Source organism: Strix aluco, chromosome 1 (genome assembly GCF_031877795.1).
Source record: "Strix aluco isolate bStrAlu1 chromosome 1, bStrAlu1.hap1, whole genome shotgun sequence".
Taxonomy (NCBI): Eukaryota; Metazoa; Chordata; class Aves; order Strigiformes; family Strigidae; genus Strix; species Strix aluco.
Genome location: NC_133931.1, coordinates 56,051,525 through 56,075,651, shown reverse-complemented (window position 1 = coordinate 56,075,651; position 24,127 = coordinate 56,051,525). Strand labels below are relative to the sequence as shown.

Sequence of the window (24,127 nt, the reverse complement as noted above, 5' to 3'; positions counted from 1 at the left end):
AAAAACAGTTGATGCTTGTGACTTTGGTGACACTATGGTTACCAGGAAAGGAAAACCCTGTCAACACCATGGTGGCCAGAGAATCTTTCCAGATGAATCTTTTAGGTATAGATGTGTTGAAAGGTAGGCAGTGGTGTGATACCCAGGGGAAGTCATGGTCTTTTGGCATTCCCCAGATCAGGCAATTGGCCGAAACATCCTGGGCAGAGGTGCGCCTATTGCAAGTGGCACCTACCCTTACCCCCTCCAACACTACCAACATGAAACCCTACCTGTTGCCATTAGGGGCCAGAGAAGGGATAGCCTCAGTGATTGAGGATCTCAAACAACGGGGAATTCTAGTGTTTACCCATTCCCCGTATAATTTGCCAGTGTGGCCAGTATGCAAACCTAACGGAAAATGGCAATTGACCATTGACTATCAGTGTGTGAATGCAAACACTGGCCCCCTGACTGCAGCTGTACCTAACATAGCCAAATTAATTGCAACCATTCAAGAACAAGCTCACCCCATCTTAGCAACTATCGATGTGCAAGACATGTTTTTTATGGTTCCACTCTAAGAGGGTGATCAAAATCAATCTGCTTTCACTTGGGAAGGACAACAGTATACTTTTACCCACTTGCCCCAGGGATATAAACACTCATCTACCCTGGCCCACCATGCCCTAGTGCAGGAATTGGCAATAATCCCGTCAGAAGGGGAGGTCAAGGTCTACCAGTACATTGATGACATATTAATAGGGGGACATATCACGGCCTCAGTGCAGACTATGCAGGATAGAATCATCAACCATCTGGAAGAGATAGGCCTTCAAATACCCAAGGAGAAAATACAAGCTCTCGCCAGTGAGTTTAAGTTTTTAGGCATCTGGTGGAAAGGAGGGTCAGTCTGTATTCCTCAGGACACCCTCTCAGCACTAGATCAGGTAAAGATCCTAGAAAATAAGAAAGAGCTGCAACACGCCTTATGGATTATTGGTCTTTTGGAAAAAACATATTCCGGACTTTGCAATAATTGCACGACCCTCATATAACCTGTTGTGGAAAAGGGTGGCTTGGGAGTGGACTCCAGCCCACGACGAGGCATTGCAACTTTAGGTGTTTGAAGCAAGCACACATCAAGCTTTGGGGCCTATCCACCCCACTGACCCTGTCCAAATTGAATGGGGGTTTGCATGCTCAGGATTGTCAATTCATTTTTGGCAAAAGGGACCAGGAGGTCCTATCCACCCAATTGGGTTTTATTCTAGGAGTTTTAAGGATGCTGAAAAAATGATATTCCAGTTGGGAAAAGGGTCTGTTTGTAGTGAGTTTGGCTGTTAGACAAGTGGAGTGGACTATACGCCAACAACCTATAGTCTTAAGGGGACCCTTTAAGGTAGTTAAGCCTGTGTTGGCAGGAACTCCTCCCCCTGATGGGGTGGCCCAAAGGGATATCGTGAGGAAATGGTATGCTAAAATTGAACATTATTGTAATGTTTTCACAGTCACTAAAGGTACCCCTAAGGTGTTAAACATACAGGAAGAAGTGGCGAACCTTCTGGAGAAGGATACCCCTCCTCCTTCAGTTGTCAGAACTGCCTCGTCCTTTTTGGACAAATTGCAGAATGTGTGGTTCACGGATGCCTCTGCTAAGCGAGAGGGCAAACAGTGGAAATATCGGCCTGTAGCTATTAATGTGGATACCAAAAAGGAAATAATTACCAAAGGCGAGGGCAGTGCTCAAGTGGGGGAGTTGGTAGCAGTATGGAGTGTGTTTAATAGCGAGGGAAGGATGAGAATCCAGTGTATATCTACACTGATTCATCTGCAATATTCAAAGGGTGCACAGAATGGCTCCCTTTTTGGGAACAGAACAACTGGGAGGTAAACCAGGTGCCAGCGTGGCAAAAGGAGAAGTGGCAAGAAATCACAGATATTGCCAAATGCGGGGATTTTGTGATAGCATGGGTGCCCTCCCAACAGGAAGGGGATACTCTAGTAAGCGAATGGAATAATAGGGTGGACGAGCTGGCCAGAACTGTCCCTTTACAGAAAGAGAATCAAACAGAGGAAAATTGGGGTAGGCTCCTGGAATGGCTACATGTTAAATGTGGCCATACAGGATCTAATGATTTATACAAGGAGGCACATGTCAGAGGCTGGCCTGTCACTCGGGAAGCTTGCAGAACCTGCACTTCAGCTTGTGAGCAACGCCGACTCCGGCTGGAGTGACATCCCATGGAAGAATTCCCCTTCCATTGGAGAGATGAAAAGACCCTCTGGGAAGTTTGGCAAACCAATTATATTGGGCCTTTCTGAAAATCGGAAAGGAACAGTATTTATTAGTAAGTATGGAAGTAGTTTCTGGCCCAGTTCAGGCCGAAGCACTTCCATGAGCAACTGGGGAAGATACAGTGCAGGCTCTAAAAATTTGGTTTAGCTCCCTCCCGAAGCCTAGTTCTATTCAGTCAAACAATGGCAGCCATTTTACTGCTGCCAAAGTACAGGAGTGGGCAAAGGAAGAGGGAATCAAGTGGGTATTCCACACCCTGTATTACCCCAAGCCAATGGGATAGTGGAACAGGCTAATGGGCTTTTAAAATGATTTCTGAAACCTCACAAGCCACACTGGACAGAGCGCCTCTGGGATGCAGTTACCCAAGTCAATGATCGCTGGAGAGTAAATGGATGTCCCCGACTGAATGCCTTCTGTCCTAAATCCCCGGTTTTAACTTCAAAGCCTCAAGCTCCCAGTGTTCCCAGAGAATTAACTTTTTCTCCTGGACAACCAGTGTTAGTAGAGATGCCAACCATTGGGGCCGGTCTCCTTGTGCTCGCTGAACCCCTTAATAAATAAGCTTGGAAGGCTAGGGATGCCTGGGGAAAAGAGCACAAAATTAACATTCAGCTAGATTGTTCCCTCATTTTAACCATATAGACGAAGCCCAAGGAGGGCAAGTCGATGTTTTATTTTATTTTACAGAAGACCTTCATGGGAACCCGACCAAATGTGGGAAGATGGGCATTTAATTTTAATCATTTGTATTTTTGTGATTGTCTTTATAGCTTTTATAAGTTTAGGCTGGATTTGTAGAGCAAAATGTCAATCTTCTTGTTTTGGTGTATCGTATGGGCTGTGACCCCTGGAACAATCAGTTATTCCCTCAGAAACATTGGGGACGAAAGAAATAATGTAGAGAATTCTTTTATGCAACTGGTGGAGCAACTAGCAAGTGTTTATAACCTCATCAACTGTTGGGTATGTGGAGGGCCCAAGGGATTAGAAACTTGGCCCTGGGTATCAACCCTCATCTCTCCAAAATGGTTAGCGAGTAATTATACTGAAGTTGATGAGAATGCCTTTTGGGAAGATAACATGTCTTGGCCAATTCAATATCCAGCCCAACAGGAGTATTTTTTGAATTGAACCCAACCAGAGGGCGTTCATGTAGGAACTAGTAACTGTATATGGGTTTATTGTAAAATGGGATACAACTTGGGACAAACGATCCAGTATCAATGGGGGCGATATAATCACTTGGGGAGAGAACAGGGGTTCCCTTACTTTTGGTCCCAGACCAGCTAACACCATCTTTGCTGAAGCTGGAGGTACTAATTGCACTTGGAAGCCTCATGTCAGGGGTTGGAGATGTAAGTGGTGTAGAAATGACTCTGGGAGTCATGGAAAATGGGACTGTAATGTGGCAGGACATCCTTTTGGACCACTAAATACCACATACTTCCAGTCTAATGGGCGAAAGCCAGCAGCAAAATGAAATGGAATTCTGGACTGAGGATGCTGATCCCTGGCGACTCCATTTTCCTGGAGAAGGTATTTATTGCCTTAACCGGACAAAAGAGAGTGGAGTACAAACTGAGGAGAGTGTTTGAGAATGGACTCTGTCTCCTAACTATTTTCAAACTGTAGCATGATTAACTGCTCTATGTATAATTCTTGGACTGATGGATATGGGGGTTTTGTACCTTCAACACTTTGTGAAAACCTTAATGACGCTTTTACACCCCAGATTTTCCAACGGGCTTGGCAACACCAGAATGGGACCAGAACATTCCTTGAGAAGTTCTGGTCAAGCACCAATGCAATTTCGACCAAGGATAAAGAGTTCGAGGATAATGTAAGATGTAATTGCACCTGGGCACTCAATGTTGGGGCCTGGGAGTGTAACTAGTACCTTGACAGTAGCTTCAAGACAAATGTTAACATTTTAGAAGGACCCTTTGGGCCCAATAGCACTATTTATTATGAAAAACCAATCAACAGCAAAACTTGGGATGGGCCCTTTGCTAATGGAACCTGGGCTCTAAAAGGTCATTACTGGATTTGTGGACAACATGCCTACTGGAGGCTGCCTCCAAATTGGACAGGAATATGTTACATAGGGTATATTAGACAATTGTTTTTCTTATTACCACAAACCCAGGGCAATGGGTTAGGAATTAAAGTATATGATGACCTAATTTGAAATAAGTGATCTATTGACACAACCTTGACAGGTGGTAGTGCCCAAAATTGGGGAAAAGATGAATGAACCCCTCAAAAGATCATCCAACATTATGGGCCTGCCACCTGGAACCCCAATGAAGTGATCAGCAGTGCTCGAGAACGTATTTATAATTTGAATCGCATTATTCGATTAAAAGCTGTCTTCAAAATTATCACCAACGAGACTGCTCATGCCTCAGATCTATTGGCAGACCAGGCCACACAGATGTGAACAGCGATACTGCAACATCGATTGGTTCTCAATTACCTGCTAGTTGAAGAAGGGGGTGTTTGTGGTAAATTAAATGAATAAAACTGTTGTTTGAAAATTTATGACAATGGTCAGGTGGTCAAACAAATAACTTCTGGAATAATGAAATTAGCCCATGTCCCTGCTCAGACCTGGACAGGTTGGGAATTTGATCCCTTCTCATGGCTTCTTGCTCTGTGGGTTAAGTGTATGTTGCTTTATGTTATGTGGCGTGGCGATGCTGTTATTTTTACCATGTATTATCCCATGTTTAATACACTTAATTCTGTGCATTGTAACCAATATGCAATCTATAGCCGCCTCATCAACAGATGGTGTTAAATATAACCGTGCGGTGTACCAGCCAAAACCTTCAGTTGTGAAAATTGTATGAACAGATGTTTTTTCTCTGTTTTATTTTGCTATGTGATTTTTGTCATGTTAATGTTTCTTCTTTTTGCCATATATTGTTTCATATTTTATACAATTGATTACTGTTTCATTGGATGGATTGTATAAAATGCTCTTTTCTGGCCTTTTCTAAAAAACTATCCTTTTTTAAAGCCACCATGGGTCCTGAAGCAATCTTTGAGCCACGGGATGGTGTGACAGACTGAAATGTCAAATGATTGTCTCAAAGCTTGCTTGTGTGTGTGCAACCCTCAACGACAAGCTGCGGCCTTTGGATTAGTCTAAGGAATGTCACCCAAGAAAGCGGGAGTGTATTGAAGGATGCACCCACAACTCCCTTGGAGTTGCATGGTCAAACTCCTTAGATAAGCCTCAAAGGGGTAGACATGGACTGAGTGAAACCACATGTTTATCACTGGCTCCATCAAAACCTCCCCGACATTGGATCGGGAGAACGCATCCACCCCATATGAGGAGGTGGTTATAAAATGGTCCCCTCACCTAATGGTTACTGCAGTTTCTAGTGGCTGCCAGTACAACTGTCTTCACTTTTTACTGAGCGAAACTTGTTGCTTGCTATTGTGACTGCCTACAACTTGACCACTCAAGGAGAGGGAGCTGCATTTTAGCCTTCATTCTTTACTATGTATGATCCCTTCAAAATGAACTTGAGATACAGTAAATATCTTTCTATTCACAGATGCATGTCAAAAAAAGCCAAAAAGCAATGAATCCCTTTGCAACTACACTGTCAAAAAACCCCAAACCCCTTATGTAGCAGTAATTGTTCAAAATACACATGGAAGTGTAAAACGAGAGATTTAAAAAAAAAAAAAATTACTGGGAGAACAGACTACAAGCTAATAGATTAAAAAATTCAAGAATTCTCCTTTTCCTAATGAACCTCTTAAATGTGACAGACTAGTTGTTAGTAGGATAACTTGCAGAGAATTTCACAGGAGGAAGTAAAATTACAGAATTACTAATGCTCTGCCAGTCCAGTGATCTGATAATCCATAAATGCACGTTATTCCCTCTTTTAACCATGCTAGAATTTGGAGGTAAGAACAAAATGACCTTTCAGAAAAAGTTATGTAAAAAACTGCAGTTAAATGTTACTTTAAACTATAAATATCACTGACTGCTGGCAAGGGAACATCTCCCTTAGATGAAATACATTTTTTCCCTACTCCATAAGGCAATGTGCCCAATATTTTATCAACAGGAATTTGCAGGTGCACCATTATGTGATCAGGTTTTCATGAGTATTCAATTCTGTCAGCCTCTCAGTTACCTCACAGGAGGTTCATCAGTGGTCAGCAGCTCTGCAAACCTGGACATCTCTTTGCGTGACCAGGTGCAGACTAAGGAGTGTAAGATTAGGTTCCACTTATTCATAAAGTAAAATAAAATGTCTTGATCCTTCTATCTAAATTAGTCTGCATACTATAAAGTGACAGATCCCAGTTGTGCTGATTTAGTCAACTAGCAAGATGAATTGCTAGTTCAGTATTTTTTTGTAATTGCATCACCACTGCCACACAGCAGTACAGCTGAATGCTGGCTCATCTCTGCCCTCCCCACATGAGCTGGTTTCTGAAAGGAAGACACTTTCAAGATCTGATCAGTTGCTGATAATCTGATTTGTCAAGACCAGTCTTTACCATATGCTTTTTGACTAAGTACAGTAGCACGTATTTAACTTTGACTCACCCTTCCTGTTCTTAAGTGTTTAGAGCCTCCATGGAGGCCAGCAAAGTCCAGAAAAAAACCTCTGCTATAAAATCTTAAAAAACTCAGGCAGTGATCATGCAGTCTTTCTGCAATAACTTCTCTCAAAATAGGTTTAGACATTTGTTTTCTACCATGACATATACACTTAAATTGACTTTAAAGGCTTCTACAAGAGTATGTTTTCATAGGCACAGTATGTATACTCCTATAAATGCTGTGAACAATTTTTAAGTCTGAGATAAAACTGTGGTCAAGATATCACTAAACCATATGGGCCCAACACTTACCAATAGCTATCCAAAACGCACACAGATCAGTCTTTCGTATTTTAAGATGTCAAGAAAATAAAGATGAAATATAATCAGGTCATATAACCTGGATGCTTCTAATGCTTTAATTAAAGTCCTCCTAAGTCTGTTCCAGAAACTAAAACAGCACTGAAGGTAAAACGTACCCCAGTGCCATGGACCTATTCGCTTTTACTTAAGTCTCTTACAGGTCTATATCACTGTAAGAATTAGAACACTAAAAGGTAACAGATGTTTGTACTGGCAAAACTTGGCCATAAATGCTTTAGTGTTATTTATTAATTGCTGGTTTCTAGCTGCCATACTTCAGTATCAATTATTATTTGTTGCTTCTGCATATCCCAGCCCCAGACACTTTGTGCACTAAAAAATCTTAATGAAACAAAACAAAACCCCTGTAATGAGCTGGAAAAAACCACATTCTCACTTTTATCACTTTATTTCATTTGACTTACAGTGTTGACTGTGATGGTATTTGAAATGCACTTTCTAAATCTATGTATTATGTAATCTTCAGCAGGGCTATATTGTAATTATACAGCTATGTTGTCTTTCCTGATAAAACTTTCTTGGAAATCTCTCTTGCCTTGGAAAAATCATAGAATCATAGAATTGTTTAGGTTGGAAAGGACATTTAAGATCATAGAGTCCAACTGTTAACCTAGCACTGCCAAGTCCACCACTAAACCGTGTCTTGAGCACCACATCTACACATCTTTGAAATACCTCCAGGGATGGTGACTCAACCACACCCCTGGGAAGCCTGTTCCAGTGCTTGACAACCCTTTTGATGAAGAAATTTTTCCTAATACCTAATCTAAACCTCCCCTGGTGCAACTTGAGGCCATTTCCTCTTGTCCTATTGCTTGTTATTGGGAGAAAAGACTGACACCCAACTCACCACAACCTTCTTTCAGATGGTTGTAGAGAGCAATAAGGTCACCCCTGAGCCTCCTTTCCTCCAGGCTTAACAACTCCAGTTCCCTCAGCCGCTCCTCACAGGACTTGTGCTCTAGATCCTTCACCAGCTCTGCTGACCTTCTTTGGACATGCTCCAGCACCTCAATGCCTTTCTTGTAGTGAGGGGCCCAAAACTGAACACAGTATTCGAGATGCAGCCTCACCAGTGCTGAATACAAATGGACAATCACTTCCCTACTCCTGCTGGCCACACTATTTCTGATACAAGCCAGGATGCTCTTGGCCTTCTCAGCCACCTGGGCACACTGCTGGCTCATATTCAGCCGCTGTCGACCAACACCCCCAGGTCCTTTTCCACTGGGCAGCTTTCCAGCCGCTCTTCCCCACACGGGTAGTGTTGCACGGGGTTGTCGTGATCCAAGTGCAGGACCTGGCAACTAGCCTCGTTGAACCTCATAGAATTGGCCTCGGCCCATTGATCCAGCCTGTCCAGGTCCCTCTGCAGGGCCTTCCTACCCTCAAGCAGATCAACACGACAACAATATACAAATAAACAAAGCCGTGGATGAACTTCCAATGAGGTTCCCTGTAAGTATGTTAAGCCAGCAGACAGCCCAATCAAGGAAGCCTGAGGCTATGGCTACTCTAATGTGAAGTATGGGAAAAAACCTCCCTTTCAGTTTTAAATCTTATTTGAACTGATTCCTCCATGGTAGTAGATTCAGAGATGGCAGAGAGAGGAGCCACCTGTTTGCAGAGGTAGTAATTAACTCATAGCCAGGTAAGAAAGAACACCTTTTGTAAGCAAGAATTCTACCAGAACTTAATTCACAAACAAATAAAAAATGTTCAGTTTCTCCCTTAACCCAGGCTTCAGACTACACTGTGCATATCAAATATATGCAGAATCTATATTTGAGCTGTAGCCAGACCACCATTTATTTTTCTGGCCTTTTGCAACGATACCACCTTACAATGCAAAAATAAGAAAATAGTATGCAGCAACACTGTGCCACAGTAAGTCACCTTAGCTACACTCAAGTGGGTTAATCAGGACTGAGCTATGAATTTAAAATGTGTTTTTCATTATTTCCTCACCTTAGATGGATTGTCAATAAGAAACAGATCTGACTGAATCTTGTTAGCTTGACATTTCAGGAAAATGCTGCTTATAAAGCAAGCTGAAATGCTTTATTGGGACAAATCCTGCCCAGTGCTGCTACTGGCAATGTAGAGGCTTTCTAGCGTATCCTTTGCTCAGGAAAAACACAGCCTTCTCTCATTATCAGCCAAGGGACAGCACAGTGAATAGTAATTGGCTGATTTTCAAGCACAAACTAAATCCTACCTGCTTCAAGCTAGCCAGTCAGCAAGCCCTGCTCCTGCACATTACTAAATGTGAAAATTGGCTTTCACGAAATGAAATTTTCAAAGTGCTTTCAAGTCCCATTAGCTTTCAACGAGGCTTAGATTACTAAGTGACTGAAGTGCATGTAGAAATTTTATCTATAGCTCCCATGAGACTGACCAGTGCTTTGGCTGGCTTTCTATACCACCTCCTCCTATATTTAGAGGAGTCAGCACTAGACCTTTCACAGGGTGAAGGAAGGAAACACTTGGCCTGTAACACGCCATTTACAATGTACACTAGTGAAGAGTCACAGTCCTATTGTTTTATGAAATACACACAAGCATCTCACAGCTGGCTAAAATTAAAAAATCCCTCCATTCGAAATTCCCAGTTTAATATAGAGATACTTAAAAAAGATATCCTTTGAGTAATCACAAAACTGATCATTCCAGAGAATTTTTTCTTTAAAATTGCTCATTTCACATAATTAGATTATCAGTTTGAAAATACATATTTTATAAGTGTGTTTATATACACATACGCATCAATGATTGGCTAGAGCCAGATCATTTCTCTTAGCATTTCCTCTGATCTTATTCTGCAGTGATTCTGTGGGTAGTCAGAAAGTTTTATGGGGATGTAGTATTTATTCTCTGGAATATCATATGGCATTTTCTTTTCTTTATTGATACAGACCTAACTAGGCTGGAAGAGCACACATCTCTGCATTATTTTGTCTACATTATGGTACCATCTAGAAATCCCACTCGGGTACTGGAGCTCCACTGTAGCAGGAACTGCATTACATATTAAATGCCCATGAACACATAAAAGGTGTTCATGCCCCTCACAGTCACAATCTTAACATACCTTGAGAGACAACAGGAAGCAAGGTCAAATGAACTGAACAGGCTTGGTATAATATACAGCAGCCACAATATGCCAGTTCCCTAGCCATTTCTGAATAATCTTACCTGTCCCTGCTTCACACTAGTATTTCCACCATGTTCAGAAACAAGTCATTGCTGCACTTAATACATTTTTAAGTCTGATACCAGACTTTATTTGTGCACTTTTGGCAGGTGCTATTTAAGACATTTTTATAACACTACAGCTAATGCTACCAGCTAACTTTCCATCTACTAAAGTGTTACACGTTTATTGATTGACATTTTTCCATGTCTAAATTTCCAGTACTAGCTCAGTTTGTTCTGCATCAACAAAATAAAATGAAATGTCATATGATTTCCCAAAGAATAAATAGCACATTCCCATAACACCTTTTGACTACTCACAGAAGTACTGCAGACTCAGAACAGAGGAACTGGCAGCAACAGAAATGGTCCAGATTTATCCAGTTAGCCTGAGATTAGGCAAAGCTGAATGTAATAAAAGCTGTGTACATAGTACTACTGGCCATGTATGTACCATTACGCCATTCAAGAAAGCTGCTTTTTCTGATCTTAACTGTAGGAAATTAAAAAAGCCCAACAAAGCAATGTAGTTGTAGTTTAATGTTGTTCATCCAGTATAACTGAAGAGCTCTTTCTTTCGTATAATTTGTTTGGCACATAACAGGTATGTTAAATGGTCTATTCCTTTCATCAACATTTTCTCAGACTGCATAAATACAGTATCTTCCAAATTTTGCATTACATGTAGCACTCCTGGGGTTAGGGATCCCCTGGTGAGGGTTATGTGGGATACCTGAATAAGACCAGAGTCTTGAATCTTTACCTTGCACAACTTTCAAGAGAGCACTGCTAGGCAATGGCTTGGCAGTGAAACACACTCGTGTTTCACTTTTTTCTGCTATGAAACAGGAATACTTTGAATAACTATAACTGTAGAATCACAGAATCATCTAGGTTGGAAAAGACCTTGAAGATCATCTAGTCCAACCATTAAGCTAACATTGACAGTTCCCAACTACACCATATCCCTCAGCGCTATGTCGACCCTACTGTTAAACACCTCCAGGGATGGGGACTCCACCACTGCCCTGGGCAGCCCATTCCAATGCCTAACAACCCGTTCTGTAAAGAAATACTTCCTAATATCCACTGTAAACCTTCCCTGGCGCAACTTGAGGCCATTACCTCTTGTCCTATCACTTACAGAAACTAGAGGCCTTGATGTATTTTCCAGCGGGGTGTACTGCCTACAGAGAAACAGAGTTGGTCTCACTCACACACGGACTCTCTTTCTCTCTATGCCCTACAGACATTTAATTCTTTAATTACAGTCAAGCATCTCGGGAGAACGATACGTGACTCATCTGGGAAACTGAGATACAGGTCCAAATTGATTCAGATCAAATAGCAACATGAGGTATTGGCTCTCCATCTGAGGTCACAACTCTGACTGAAGGCTTATTCCAGAAGCCTTGAGCCCATGGTTTGAACCTGACCTGTCTTTGTGAAAGCAGTCCAACAGAAAGTTTCAGTTTAGCTGAATCAATGTTTTCCAGTAAGACAGTTACTTTAGTTTCTAATTTGTGCATTCTTCTCAATAAGGATGATTTGCATCATGGAAATATGAATACCTATTAATCACTCATTCTAAACAGCCCATCTGAGCTTGGGAAGACTAACAAATATGGAATTTATTTTGTAAAAAAACATGCTGCCTGTAACATTTCCAACTCAAAAATCTTAGGTAATTGACTTGGACTAGGTTCTTCATATCAACTTATAATGCAGAATCAATTTTGATGATGGATGAGAAGTTTAAGATCATTTTATCCCCTTCAGTAGAAGGTTCCTTAGGGAATGGACAAAAGAACCTAATTAGTCTTTCCCATTTCTACTTTCTGTTTTCATATTGAGTCAATCATAAGCATCAGGATGTAATAAAATCATCACTATTCGCTGGCTTAAAAATATGAGTTCATTTTGGCTACTTGTTTCTTTTATTTTTCTCCAAGGACCTTATTGTGAAGGAATGTTGTTCCTGCTTGTGAGTAGGATATTCAGATGCTGTATTTTTTAAATTTGTACTGGGAGTTTAAGTGCATTAACATGAACACTTTACCCAGATGAACAAACAAGATAATTTACTGTACATTAAAGCATAAGTAAAAATACTAGAAAAACCAAATTTGTCATAATTTATTATTCTGATAGGTATCTCATGAGTAAGATATATCACTCACAATATATTTTTCTATTTAAAGCTGGAGAACTTTGGTACATTCATTTCTTCCTCAGTCATAGATATAGTCAGAATCAAACAAATAGTCAGATCAAGATACACGTGAAGGTCTTTAACAACTAAATGTGTATTGGATGTTTTTCCTTTTAACTTCAAGATAGTTAAGGTAAAAATTAAAGCTGTATAACAACAAATTCTCTCAGCACTATTGTTTATTGTTATTTTTGGGAGCACATTGGTTATTTTCACCACTTCAAGTAGGAAAGGGCAATGCTAACCTTTTAAATTTTTTTTATTATATTTTATAGGAGACCAGAGTATTTGATGTACACCATAAACAAGGAAAGCCATTTCTAACATGTGGAGTGTATTTGTGTTTAGTACAGACATATGAGCATGTTTGCAACAGAATGAGATTTAGCAGCAGCAGAGGGAATCTCCACAAAGTCTTCATCTGAATATGCAACTGCACAGAGGAATACAGATGGATAGGGAAAGTAATTAATCCAATAAGCCTGTATATTTTTTTTTTCAAAGGCAGTGCTTCAAAATCACCCAGACTGTCATGTGCATTGGTGGCCGTATCAATACAGAGATTTCAGTTCCCACCAAAGCATACAGAATAAAGATGACAGGTTTCAAAGATTTGGATATGGTGACAACACACAAAAAATAGCTGCCTTATTTGTTTCTTGATACATTTGTTTCTGAAATACATTCTGTTTGTAAATTTGCTACACTATTTTTTTTTTTTTTTCCAGCAAATGAGAAGACGAAAAGCCTTCTTACACCTGCTGCCAAGCTTCCTCCAGGCTGCTGAAGACTGGCTGGAAAATAAACTTCACAGAGAAAAACATGCTTTGACTACGTGATTTTCCTGACAAACTGCATTTCTCTGCTCCTTCTGCTTTAGTATTAGGCTTCACTGATTGACAGGCATGTTAACAGTACTCCATCAAGAGTGCCAGGTACCTTCCCCATCAAGTTCAACTTATGGCTGATTCTTTATTGAGGATGGAAACCCTATTATCAAACATCAGCTTTTTATAATTTGCATCCCCCCAAAATACAGACATGTGAAGTACATCTGTAAAGCTGATGTTGTATACATTTTTCTTGGACAAAAAGCATATTCTAGTGCATAATCTAGGTAATCAGGAGTCTGAGCAGCAAATAAAGTAATACATGGCCACCTCCATAATATTTTCTGAAAGTGTGTTTGGTTCACAAGATCAGTTCGTTCAGCTCTTGAGTTTCAGGAAGATCGTAACTTCCTTGTTTGCAGTACATATTTTATAGTCACATTTTTAAAAAGAGGACAAATATATTACCTTTCACACAATCTTCTATCTTCTACAATACAACCTTGAAACATTTCCTTCTGCTTGATTCATCTCTGTCTACTTAATTACTGTAGTCTCTCATTTCTATTACTTCTGATATGCTGTTGTAGCTATTCTAGACTGACTTCACAACAGAGAAATTAAACCAATATCTTGTCTTTGAGACAGAAATCTATATATGCTCTGAAGACCTTTACGTCTGATTTTCTGCTGCTCAATCTTTGTGGGGGAGAGGACAGAGGATTGCTTTTTCTTCCTCTATGGCACTGACAATGGACTACTGAAAAGTCATCAGTTTCTCAAACTGTTTTTTCACAAGCCACATTAACAAGCAAGTGAAAGAACAGCCTGCATGTGATGTGGGAATTTATATCAGCAAATCTATATTAAATAATTATTCAGTATAATTTCTAGAGCTTGTTTGTACTTTCAAAGAATTTCCAAAGGTTTATGAAAGGCAGGCATGTATTTTATGCAAAATGTAGCCACACATATGCAAAGAAGAATGTTAAGTGGCTCTACCTAGTAATGGATCTATCATCAGTTTTCCAGCAATGCTCCTGTTTCACTTGGTCTGCACACAAAGATTCAGAGAAGTGACACACCGCAACAGAGTCGAAGCCAACTTTGTGTCTATTAGAAAACTATGCTACCTCTGAATTTACAACCTTCTACGCTGAAAGGAAAGCAACAGGGGCATCTCATTCCCTGTATAGCCAGAACTACCACACAGCTGATTAAGACAAACATAGAAAAATATAGGAATAATGAAAATGGTGAAAGATAACTCTTCTAACATAGTTATCACTAAAACCTATTGTAAACAAAGAGGCAGAGACAAGCTCTGGTATTCTCAAGTACCATAACGTGGCAACTGTTAAAAAGTGTTACTTTGATAGTTACTAGTTTTTACTACACACAGTCTCTTTTTGTCCTCAACACTAGTAAAAGTACCAACTTTTAAAAGATGCTCAAATGTCATAACTGCTATCATCGGCCTTCAGTGGGAAATGGTAGTAAGAGAGCTCTGGTGAATTTCACATATGGCTTCACAATATAACCTGGAGATATCACTTCCATATGTAGAGGGTCTATTACTTCTGTATGCATTTGGGTGTGGGAAAAAAAGTAAATTCTTTGGCATTTGCCACCACTATTGCAAAACAGGTGAAGTATATGTGTCAGAAAGCTTTGCCTGTTCATATAGTGCTTAAGAATGGGTTAATCTCCTTCACTGAAGACAGATGGCTTCAATCACCTTTTTAACATTTTGATGATTAAGAAATAAGGAACAGCATCAACCACAGTTGAATCTTCAAGATTAATACAGGTGTACAGAATTCAATCACTTTTTATATGTATCAGGAAATCAGCCTGACTACCCTACATCCTGCAAAAATAACAGCATATATAAAGCTGAAATACTGTGTAGAGCTATCTTGCTTTGTTGTTTTTCAATTCTCCCTGAAGTAATTTCAAATGTTAATTTTCATCTCAAGGCTAAAACCGTGGCAGCAGAAGTTTCTTTGCAAAGAGAAGTGTGGAGCTACCACACTGCTATAGTTCTGACAACTTTTTGCAACATAAAAACAAAAAACATGCCAAGGAAGTTAAGAGTATTATTATTCAAAGCAATATTTCTGCTTCAGATAACTGAAAGGGAACTTGCGGTTTGAAAGAAAATGTATTTTTGTTTCTGAAAACCCTTATTAAAATGTTCACAACATATACAGTTGTGTGTGGAAGAAAGACACATATTTTGCTGAAAAGAGAAGGAATATGAAAGGGGTTATTACAGTGGCAAGTTTATGCTGCTGTACTGAAGACTGTAAACATTTCAATTGCAAATATTTATTTTCAGAAGTTTATAACTCATACCTAAAAACTTCTCCTGAGAAGTTGATGTCTGCCTCCATAATGATGAGAAGCTCAACATAACCTGGCAATGTGTGTTTGCAGCCCAGAAAGACAACTGCATCAAAAGAAGAGTGACCAGCAGGTCAAGGGAGGTGATTCTCTCCCTCTGCTCTGCTCTTGTGAGACCCCACCTGGAGACCTGTGTCCAGCTCTGGGGCCTCAGCATAAGAAGTACATGGACCTGTCAGAGTGGGTCCAGAGTAGGCCACAAAGATGATCAGGGGGCTGGAGCACCTCCCTTATGAGGACAGGCTGAGGGAGTTGGGGTTGTTCAGCCTGGAGAAGAGAAGACTCTGGGGAGACCTTATAGTGGCCTTCCAGCACCTAAAGTGGATCTACAAGAACGCTGGAGAGGGACTTTTTACAAGGGCATGTAGTGATAGGATGAGGGGTAATGGCTTTAAAGTGAAAGAGGGTAGATTTAGATTGTATATAAGGAAGAAATTCTTTCCTGTGAGGGTGGTGAGACACTGGAACAGGTTGCCCAGGGAAGCTGTGGCTGCCCCCTCCCTGGCAGTGTTCAAGGCCAGGTTGGACGGGGCTTTGAGCAGCCTGGTCTGGTGGAAGGTGTCCCTGCTCATGGCAGGGGGGTTGGAACTAGATCATCTTTAAGGTCTCTTCCAACCCAAAACATTCTATGATATTGCATGTTTCACCCTGATTGTATCACCCTCACAGTAGAAAATTTCAACAACACTCATCCAATAGTAAGAATATCCAGCACTGTGTGTGACAGTAAGTACTGTACCCATATTCAATCTAAGCCGCTAAATAAAGGACCTGGTTAAAATTCATTGATTACCTAACTCATGGAAAAAAAATCCAAGCTGCCAGTAAATTAAACAGATCATACAAGAGCTCAATATTCTGCTATAAAAAAAATTTAAAGAATTATATCCATGGGAACCAGGGATATATAAAACAAAATAGCGAGTTTTCAACTGCACCAGCTTGCTGGTTCTGCATGACCCAATATGCTGGCTTGTTATGAGGGATTCTTTTTAATCATGGTGACTCAGGTGCAGATCCCATCTGTTGATGCCAATTACAGCAGATCACCGAAAGTCTTTATTAGCTGTAAATTCAGTCTACCACTCACATTATACTTATTACATAAAAGAAAATTGATGTTAATTTTATAATTGAAATTGCACACTCTGAATGTATTACTCTTAAAATGGAATTAAAACCCTTTTTTATTATTAGTTGAGAAAGCTTCCATTAGGTAAGTCTTTTAAGAAATGCTTCTCCCCCTAATTCAATTTAGCAGCAGGATGCTATGAATGCCAAGGTGGAAAGATACCAGTCTGTATGTCAAACTCTGGTTAATATGGAAGACAGTAACACTTTAATAAACAGGTGATTATACAACTCCCAGCTCTGTTAAAAGCAGATTGGTAGTCTATTACAAACTGATTAAATTTGCCACTTCTCCACTTCAAACAATTATATTTGCTCATTAACACTTGATATGTCGAATGCAGCTTAAGAAGAACATAGGAAAATTAAATATCAATCATTCTAACTCCTTAGAGATTTAAAACTGACTCACATAATGATATTTTCCTTCAAAGAACAATAGGCATGTGCACCTATGAAAGTTGCGGTGGAGGAGAAAAGGGACAATGGAAAAGTTATTTAAAGATTGATGTAAAGTAGACATCAAGGGAATTAATCACGCAGCTTAACTGTTGTGCTGCATTGATGTGTTTATACATATCTATATGAAAGCATGTTCTAAAACAGAACATGAACATTGGCTATACTGCAAGCCATGGCTCGTGACAGGCTTACTAGTAAGAAAGACATACAGAGGCATAGTCTGACATGTGAAACAAATGTCTTTCCTTTCATACTTAATATAGAGCCTTAAAGGAGTTTGAGAGATTATTTCCAGTTACCTTATCACCTTTGCAGAAGACAGAGACTGCATCTTACTGGAAGTGTTACTATTGTGCAAAGGCTTTCTCAGGAAGCTGGGATACTGGAGAATCACACTAACTAGACTTTACACAGCTGCATCTATTAGGACATTGAAGAGAACTATAAAAAGCAGATGAGTATTTTTAACCCTATTCTGCAGATGGGAAAGCTGAGACAGAGGAAGGAAAATCAACTTTCTCATGATTCTTCAGCGGGCCAGGGACAAAGCCAGAGAGAATACATAAACCTCTTAAGATCAGTGCTCTTCATTCCTCCAAAATGGATATACAAATCTGCTTCCCAACTGGCCTTAAAAAAAGAGATGTTAAAGATGTAATCTATCAAAAAACTCACAGCCAGATTATTTTGAATTTGCTGTAAATTGTATACCCATTTTAAAATGAATTTTATAGTCTTCAGAGAGTCAATTTCTCATTGCACCGTGGGAGGGGATAGGTATCCCTGTGTGCATTTAGCTGCACCGACACAGAAGAAATTGATGGGACCTGCCCCAAAGAATGACAGCTGAAACAGTCATATATCCTTTACATCTTGGAACAAGACTTGTTTCTACTCCTCTTATTCTCCTTCTTGACACCGTATCAGGAAAAAAGTGTGGTAGAGAAACTGTTGGGACTTGCTGGTGTATCTGGTACATAGACTTCCAGTACATTATTCATACATTGTTACATACTTGGCTTTAAGAGCTGAAAGTACAAAAACCTCAAGCTTGGTATTTGTTATTCAAGTATTATGAGTGATATGAGTGAAATTTAAACTTGCTTCAGATAGGGCTCTCCTATGTCTTATCAGGAAGCTGTCAGGGAGATCTTCTGCTGAACCTCCTGATGAAAACAACTGTATTACAAACTGCAAGTAAAATGCCAGCTGTGTATCTTTTTATTCCTGGATTAAATTAAAGGTGAAAAACAACAGCATCATTAGCTAAAGGTTAAATGGAACAATCCATTTCGTCTTAGAAGAGGAAGGTGTAAAAGCCCAAAGGAAATTGAGCAAATGTTGCATTTTTGTCCTGCTTTTCCTATCTGGCTCATCTGTAGAAAGACTGTGGACTGAGGGATGTGGTGGGTGGGTAGCAGAAGTGGAAGAAGAAACACATTTAAATGGCTCACATTCTAAGATCACAAATTCTAATTCTGGTCTAAAACTGTAGTATTGACAGTAGTGAGGCGTTTCTAGAAATAAGATCTGCGTCCTGCCCCACCGTCATCTGACACAAAGCAGCACCTCATTTGGGACTGTGGAGAGCTGAAGTACAGAAAGGCAGAGATACGAAGCCTCCCACTGGTAGAAGTGAGGACTAGAGGCTGCAGACTCTGGGTTACTTAGGGGACAACTGAAATCACAAGAAGAGCTCTTATTTGACATGGCCAACATTTTCTCTGCTTTGATAAAAAGTAATTAAAAAGTATATATGACCTCTGAATCCAACACATGGTAAGATTGTTCTGAATGTACTACACTCAGTACTCCAGCTGGGTCTCTTAAAAGGTTGGGCATGTGTTGAAATAATGTACATGGGTGTAGCTCAACTTCTTCAGATCCACAGGCAAATGCAGGAAGCATTGTCACAGAATACCTATTACAGAGAAGATTCCCTCCAAGCAGTGGAGAAGCAATCAGATCTTCACATGTATGCTATCCAAGCATAGGCAGAAGATTGGCATATTGTTCAATATTATGATTAAGCAGTCACAGAAGACTCATGTTTCCCACCCGTTCCAGCTCTGAACTTGACCAAAAAATAAATAAGAACTGCATCAGAATGGGCAAATCATGTCTTTGAAGACAAGTACAAATTGAAACTTAATTTGTGTGTTGACAAAGGAATACGTTCTTGTTCACAAGCAAGCTTTTAAATGATGGCCTGTAAAACTGTCTCTCTAGATACCTTTTAAGAATACCTCTGCAAGTGTAGTATGTCTTTGTGTCCTCTACTAAGACTTGCTAACTGAAGTGTTTTGTAATTTAAGGACCTGAAGCCTAGTTATCATTGAACAATTAAGAGGATAAGAATTTTCATGACACTGTCGTCCCTCTGAAAAGTTTACTGAATATTTCTACTATGACTTCTTTTTTCATGAGTAACAACATGTGAGTAACTTCTTCCAAAAAGAATGTATTTTGCTTTTCTACTCAAAACCTATGAGAATACAAAGGTACTTGACATACCTGAAAATTAGATAATAATTCAGTTTACTCACTTCTACCTAAGTAATTGAGCCTACTCTGTCCTGGATATTGACTGTGGCAAGAAAGCATATTAGAGAGTATTAACTGTAATCCAGGTACCAAAACCTCTTAGCCTCACATAACCAAAAAAGAAAGGGTGATAAACTTACCTTGTGTAGCAATGTAGTGATTTGGTCTATGATAACCCTAAAATAAATTGAAAAAAAGTATAAGCAATATGCAACTCAGCTATGTTGCTATGAGTGAAACTTCATTTAGAGTAGTATTCAGTAAAAATCACAACAATACAGTTAACATATTAGATGTAAAAGTTCTTTCCAGTGGGGGTAGGGCAAGGGATAAGGGGAATAAGAAGCAAATGTGTTTCTTCAAGACACTTAAGTTGCAGCCTTGTACATTAGGGGACAGAAGTAATATGTTCTTTCAGTCCCTTGTTGGCTCTGCTGAAAATGAACAGCATAAAATCCTCTCTAGCACTTGCAGCTAATGGCATCAGACGCTCATAGAGTCTGAGATATACCTCCAAGCTATTGCTGTTGAGTGCAAAGCCTTTTTTAACAGCTAAAGCATCCTATATTTGCATTCAGCCTGGGGAAGGGTGGGAGGATGTTCACTCTGTCCACTGTGATTTGTTTATGTTTTATTTCTGAACAGTAAAAAGGAGGGTAAATTCTTTGACTAAATGATTTGGTGTGAATACACTTGTTCACATCTAAAAAGGAAGAACATAAACCAGTTCTATGTTTCTGTGATGACAAGAGCAACTTAATCACAAGCTGGCCGTGCAATAACGACTAATATTCTATGAATTCTTTCCAACATTGAATAGGTTGCCAATAGGGAATTTTATAGTATTTGAGTTTCTGATGTGATGGGAGTGTTACCAAAGGTTTACATCATGCACTAATATGTTGATAGATTCAGTTATACCAGGGTTAATCTTTTAATAATGGTTATGATGTGTTGTGTCATCAACTGGAAGAACTTTAAGCTGTTGCTTGCATGTCATTGCAATTTGTTTGTAAAAGAGCAAGGGGCATCGTAGTGATACAATGTGGGAAAGACTCAAAACAACTGGATACCTTGAATATTACAGAAGGAATAACATGAATTACAGAATTGGTTCCTTTGCATGCCATTGACACAAAATTTGGCTGTCTATGAACTGAGAAGTGTTCAGAGAGCTACAGAGTTGATTTTTTTCTGCTACGTGTTATGTAATATCCCTAGTGGCTGGGATCAAACACTTCCATTTCCCAGTGAAAAAATGCAGGATAACCATTTCCCCCTCTCTTTTATCCAAGAAAATTTCATAGTGTCTGTGATGGTACCATTCCTTTATTAACATGTTTATTCTGACAACATGACAACTGTACTAATAACCGCATGCAAGAATAAAATTGCAGCTGCTTCTGTAGTAGAAAACCAAGCATTTCTAATGGAAACCTGACTAGCAAGATTATAAACAAAAATTGCTATGTTTTGTGGTAGGGTTGTCTTTGGAAGATGTCTGCAGTCCTCCAAGCTTTGCATCAAAGCCATCTGCTGAGTTTGGGGGGCGAATTTTTTGGTTCTCACCCATTGTTTCTTTTAGGGCCACACTCTCTCCATCCTCTTGTACTTCCATAAGGAAAAAAGGTTGCTATGCAGCTATCTTATCAGCATTTTAACTGAGACTGTATGGTACAAATCCTTATTCCTCACATCTTTTAATATTTTAAGAGTCAGATCAAAATCTGACACAAGAACATACTAGTAGCCTAAAATGAGAACAATCCTGAATGTTGGAAAAAGTGTGAAAGTGAATTCAAATCTAGGTCCCCAACATGAACTCTCTTTCCTTTCATGACAGATTACTCCCTTCAGAGTTCAGTGAGATGTCTTACTAAATATATTTCCACATGTGCCTTTACCTCTTGGTGACTATGCTATTCTTTCAAACAGCAAGGGACTGAGCAGAAATCTGAGCTTAACTTAATGGTTCTTGAACATGCTAAAAAACATCGATAGAAGGAGGTATCTTCAGAAGGTTACAACTTCAGACTTCAGACTGTTACAACTGAAGTACCTACTTTTCTTGCATAGCTCTAGTTCCTCCATACTCTGAGAAAAACATCTGTTACATTCCTGTTTCATACTGGTGATTAAATTTGAACTGCAAACTGTGACACCATTTTTCAAAGGTGCCACTGCTGAACAAGAAATCTTTAGCAGACATGGTTTCTTATGAAGCAACACTTGTTTTACTTAGCCTAACATCTAGCACTCCATGTAAACAATAAAATTATTATCTTTGCTATCCATAGATTTCTGGCTTTAGATAGTACTGATTTTCTAATGATTTTCAATTCTACTTTTGAGTTCATTCTTTCAACCAAAACCACCTTGTCTCTTAAAGAATTTATTCTAATGTAAAACATTAAGCTAACATGATGCAGAATGAACAAAGAAGCCACCTTCAATAATTAAACAGCCTACATATTTAATGAAATGTCTTGCTTGCATTAGAAGTACTGGTTAACAGCTGCAGAATATACTTTGAAGGCGACTTAAAAGTGCAGAGATGACAAGAGATTGCAAATCTCTGCATTAGGCATTACAGAGTTTTGTCACATTAATATGCAAACAGCTTTCTTTTAAATGTGGAATGATGCCAAGCTGTTGACAGAAAGTGAAAACAGCATTTTGTTAGCCTATATAAGCACCAGCAGGCAAAGTAGCCATACAGTGTTGCTGGCAAGGTTTCAGTCTAGTGGCAGTTGGAGGAAATGACTCCTTTCATTTGCTTATTGATAAAACCTTTGAGACTTTTTTTTTCCCTTTAGTGTACACCTAGCTTCCAAAGACAGTACTTTCCAACAATGTTTAGCAGCTGGTATTAGCTGTGATATCTATTACAAATCATGAATAATGTGAGAATAATAAGAGCTCCCTCTTTGACTGAACACAACGTTAAGTTTGTTGACTACATCAGTATACGCACATCAATATAATTTCCATTGATGTAATCGGAACTTGTTTCTCCTTCAATGGGCTGCAATCTCACTCGAGAATGATCATCTGAAATGGAAACAATGGAGAGGAAAAAAAGTAATTAAAGACATATTCAGTAACAAAGCCTTCATCAAAATACTACTTTAAAGTCAAACTAAAACCTCAGCATTTGCAAGTTCATGCTTGTTTTGTTGTACATGAAAATATTGTATCTACATTCAATCCTCATTTCAGTCATTCATAAGGCTTTCCAAATCCCCTCTGATTTTCAGTCTGAATATCTTAAATATTTCTAGTGTGAAATCCATTGCAATTATGTGTTTTGCCTTGATACCCCCTGTCTTTTGTCAATAAAATAAATAACTATGTTGTCAAAGGTTTAGTCATTTGGAAATGCTTCTGCCAGTACTCAAAATAAGCCGAAGTCATTCTACAAGACATACTGCCACCTCACAGTTTCTGAAGGAAACTCATTTTGTTTTCAGTAAGGGAGAAAGCAAAACCAAAGTAATGACAAAACCCAGGCAGTCAGATAATGGCTTTGTCACCGAGTTTTGCTCCACTGTGGCCATCTATATCCGTGAATGTGCAAACACTTCCAACTCTTTTTTCCAAATGCCAATCCAAAGCACCATGGCATGAATTTGTTTCTTGTCAGCTGCCTCATTTTCTTTATGATACCACAGCAGTGATTAAGAAGTGCTAGAGGCTAGATCCTCCCCCGCCCCAAGAATCTCTGTGTGCTAGCAGGGCTTTTTCTTCTGTGAGACTCCATATGCTCCTCTTGATTCTCTTGGTTCAAAAGCAACCAAACACAATGGCTTTTCCAGAATGCTTCACAAGTTGTTGATAAAACAATTTGAAGGTATCATCTCAAGGATGGAGAGATGGTAAATAGCCACTGCTGCCTTGTTTACAAGTTACTCTTGCTCATTAGATACCTGTGTATTACTGTTTTTGAATGCTGCTTGCTAGCTGAGCTAATATTACTTGCAGCTGATGACAGACCTTCATGACTGTCATTATTTTGTTGTAAATGTAAACAAGCATTAGAGCACCTGAAACTTGCCACCTATGTCTTTAATAGCTTTTTCTTCCAGCTTTAAAAATCTAAAAGAT

General features: G+C 39.4%; 1 protein-coding gene across 6 annotated transcripts in view; it reads right to left on the bottom strand.

Annotated features, from left to right (window-relative positions):
- PTPRM (protein tyrosine phosphatase receptor type M) overlaps positions 1–24,127 on the bottom strand; it is a 506,702-nt gene that overhangs the window by 43,675 nt on the left and 438,900 nt on the right. For all 6 annotated transcript variants that reach the window (XM_074821657.1, XM_074821666.1, XM_074821694.1 and 3 more), the window contains 2 exons: positions 22,998–23,074; positions 20,164–20,200 (listed from right to left, as the gene is read on the bottom strand). In XM_074821657.1, coding sequence (XP_074677758.1) covers positions 20,164–20,200; positions 22,998–23,074 — 114 coding nt within the window. The remainder of the gene's footprint in view (positions 1–20,163; positions 20,201–22,997; positions 23,075–24,127) is intronic.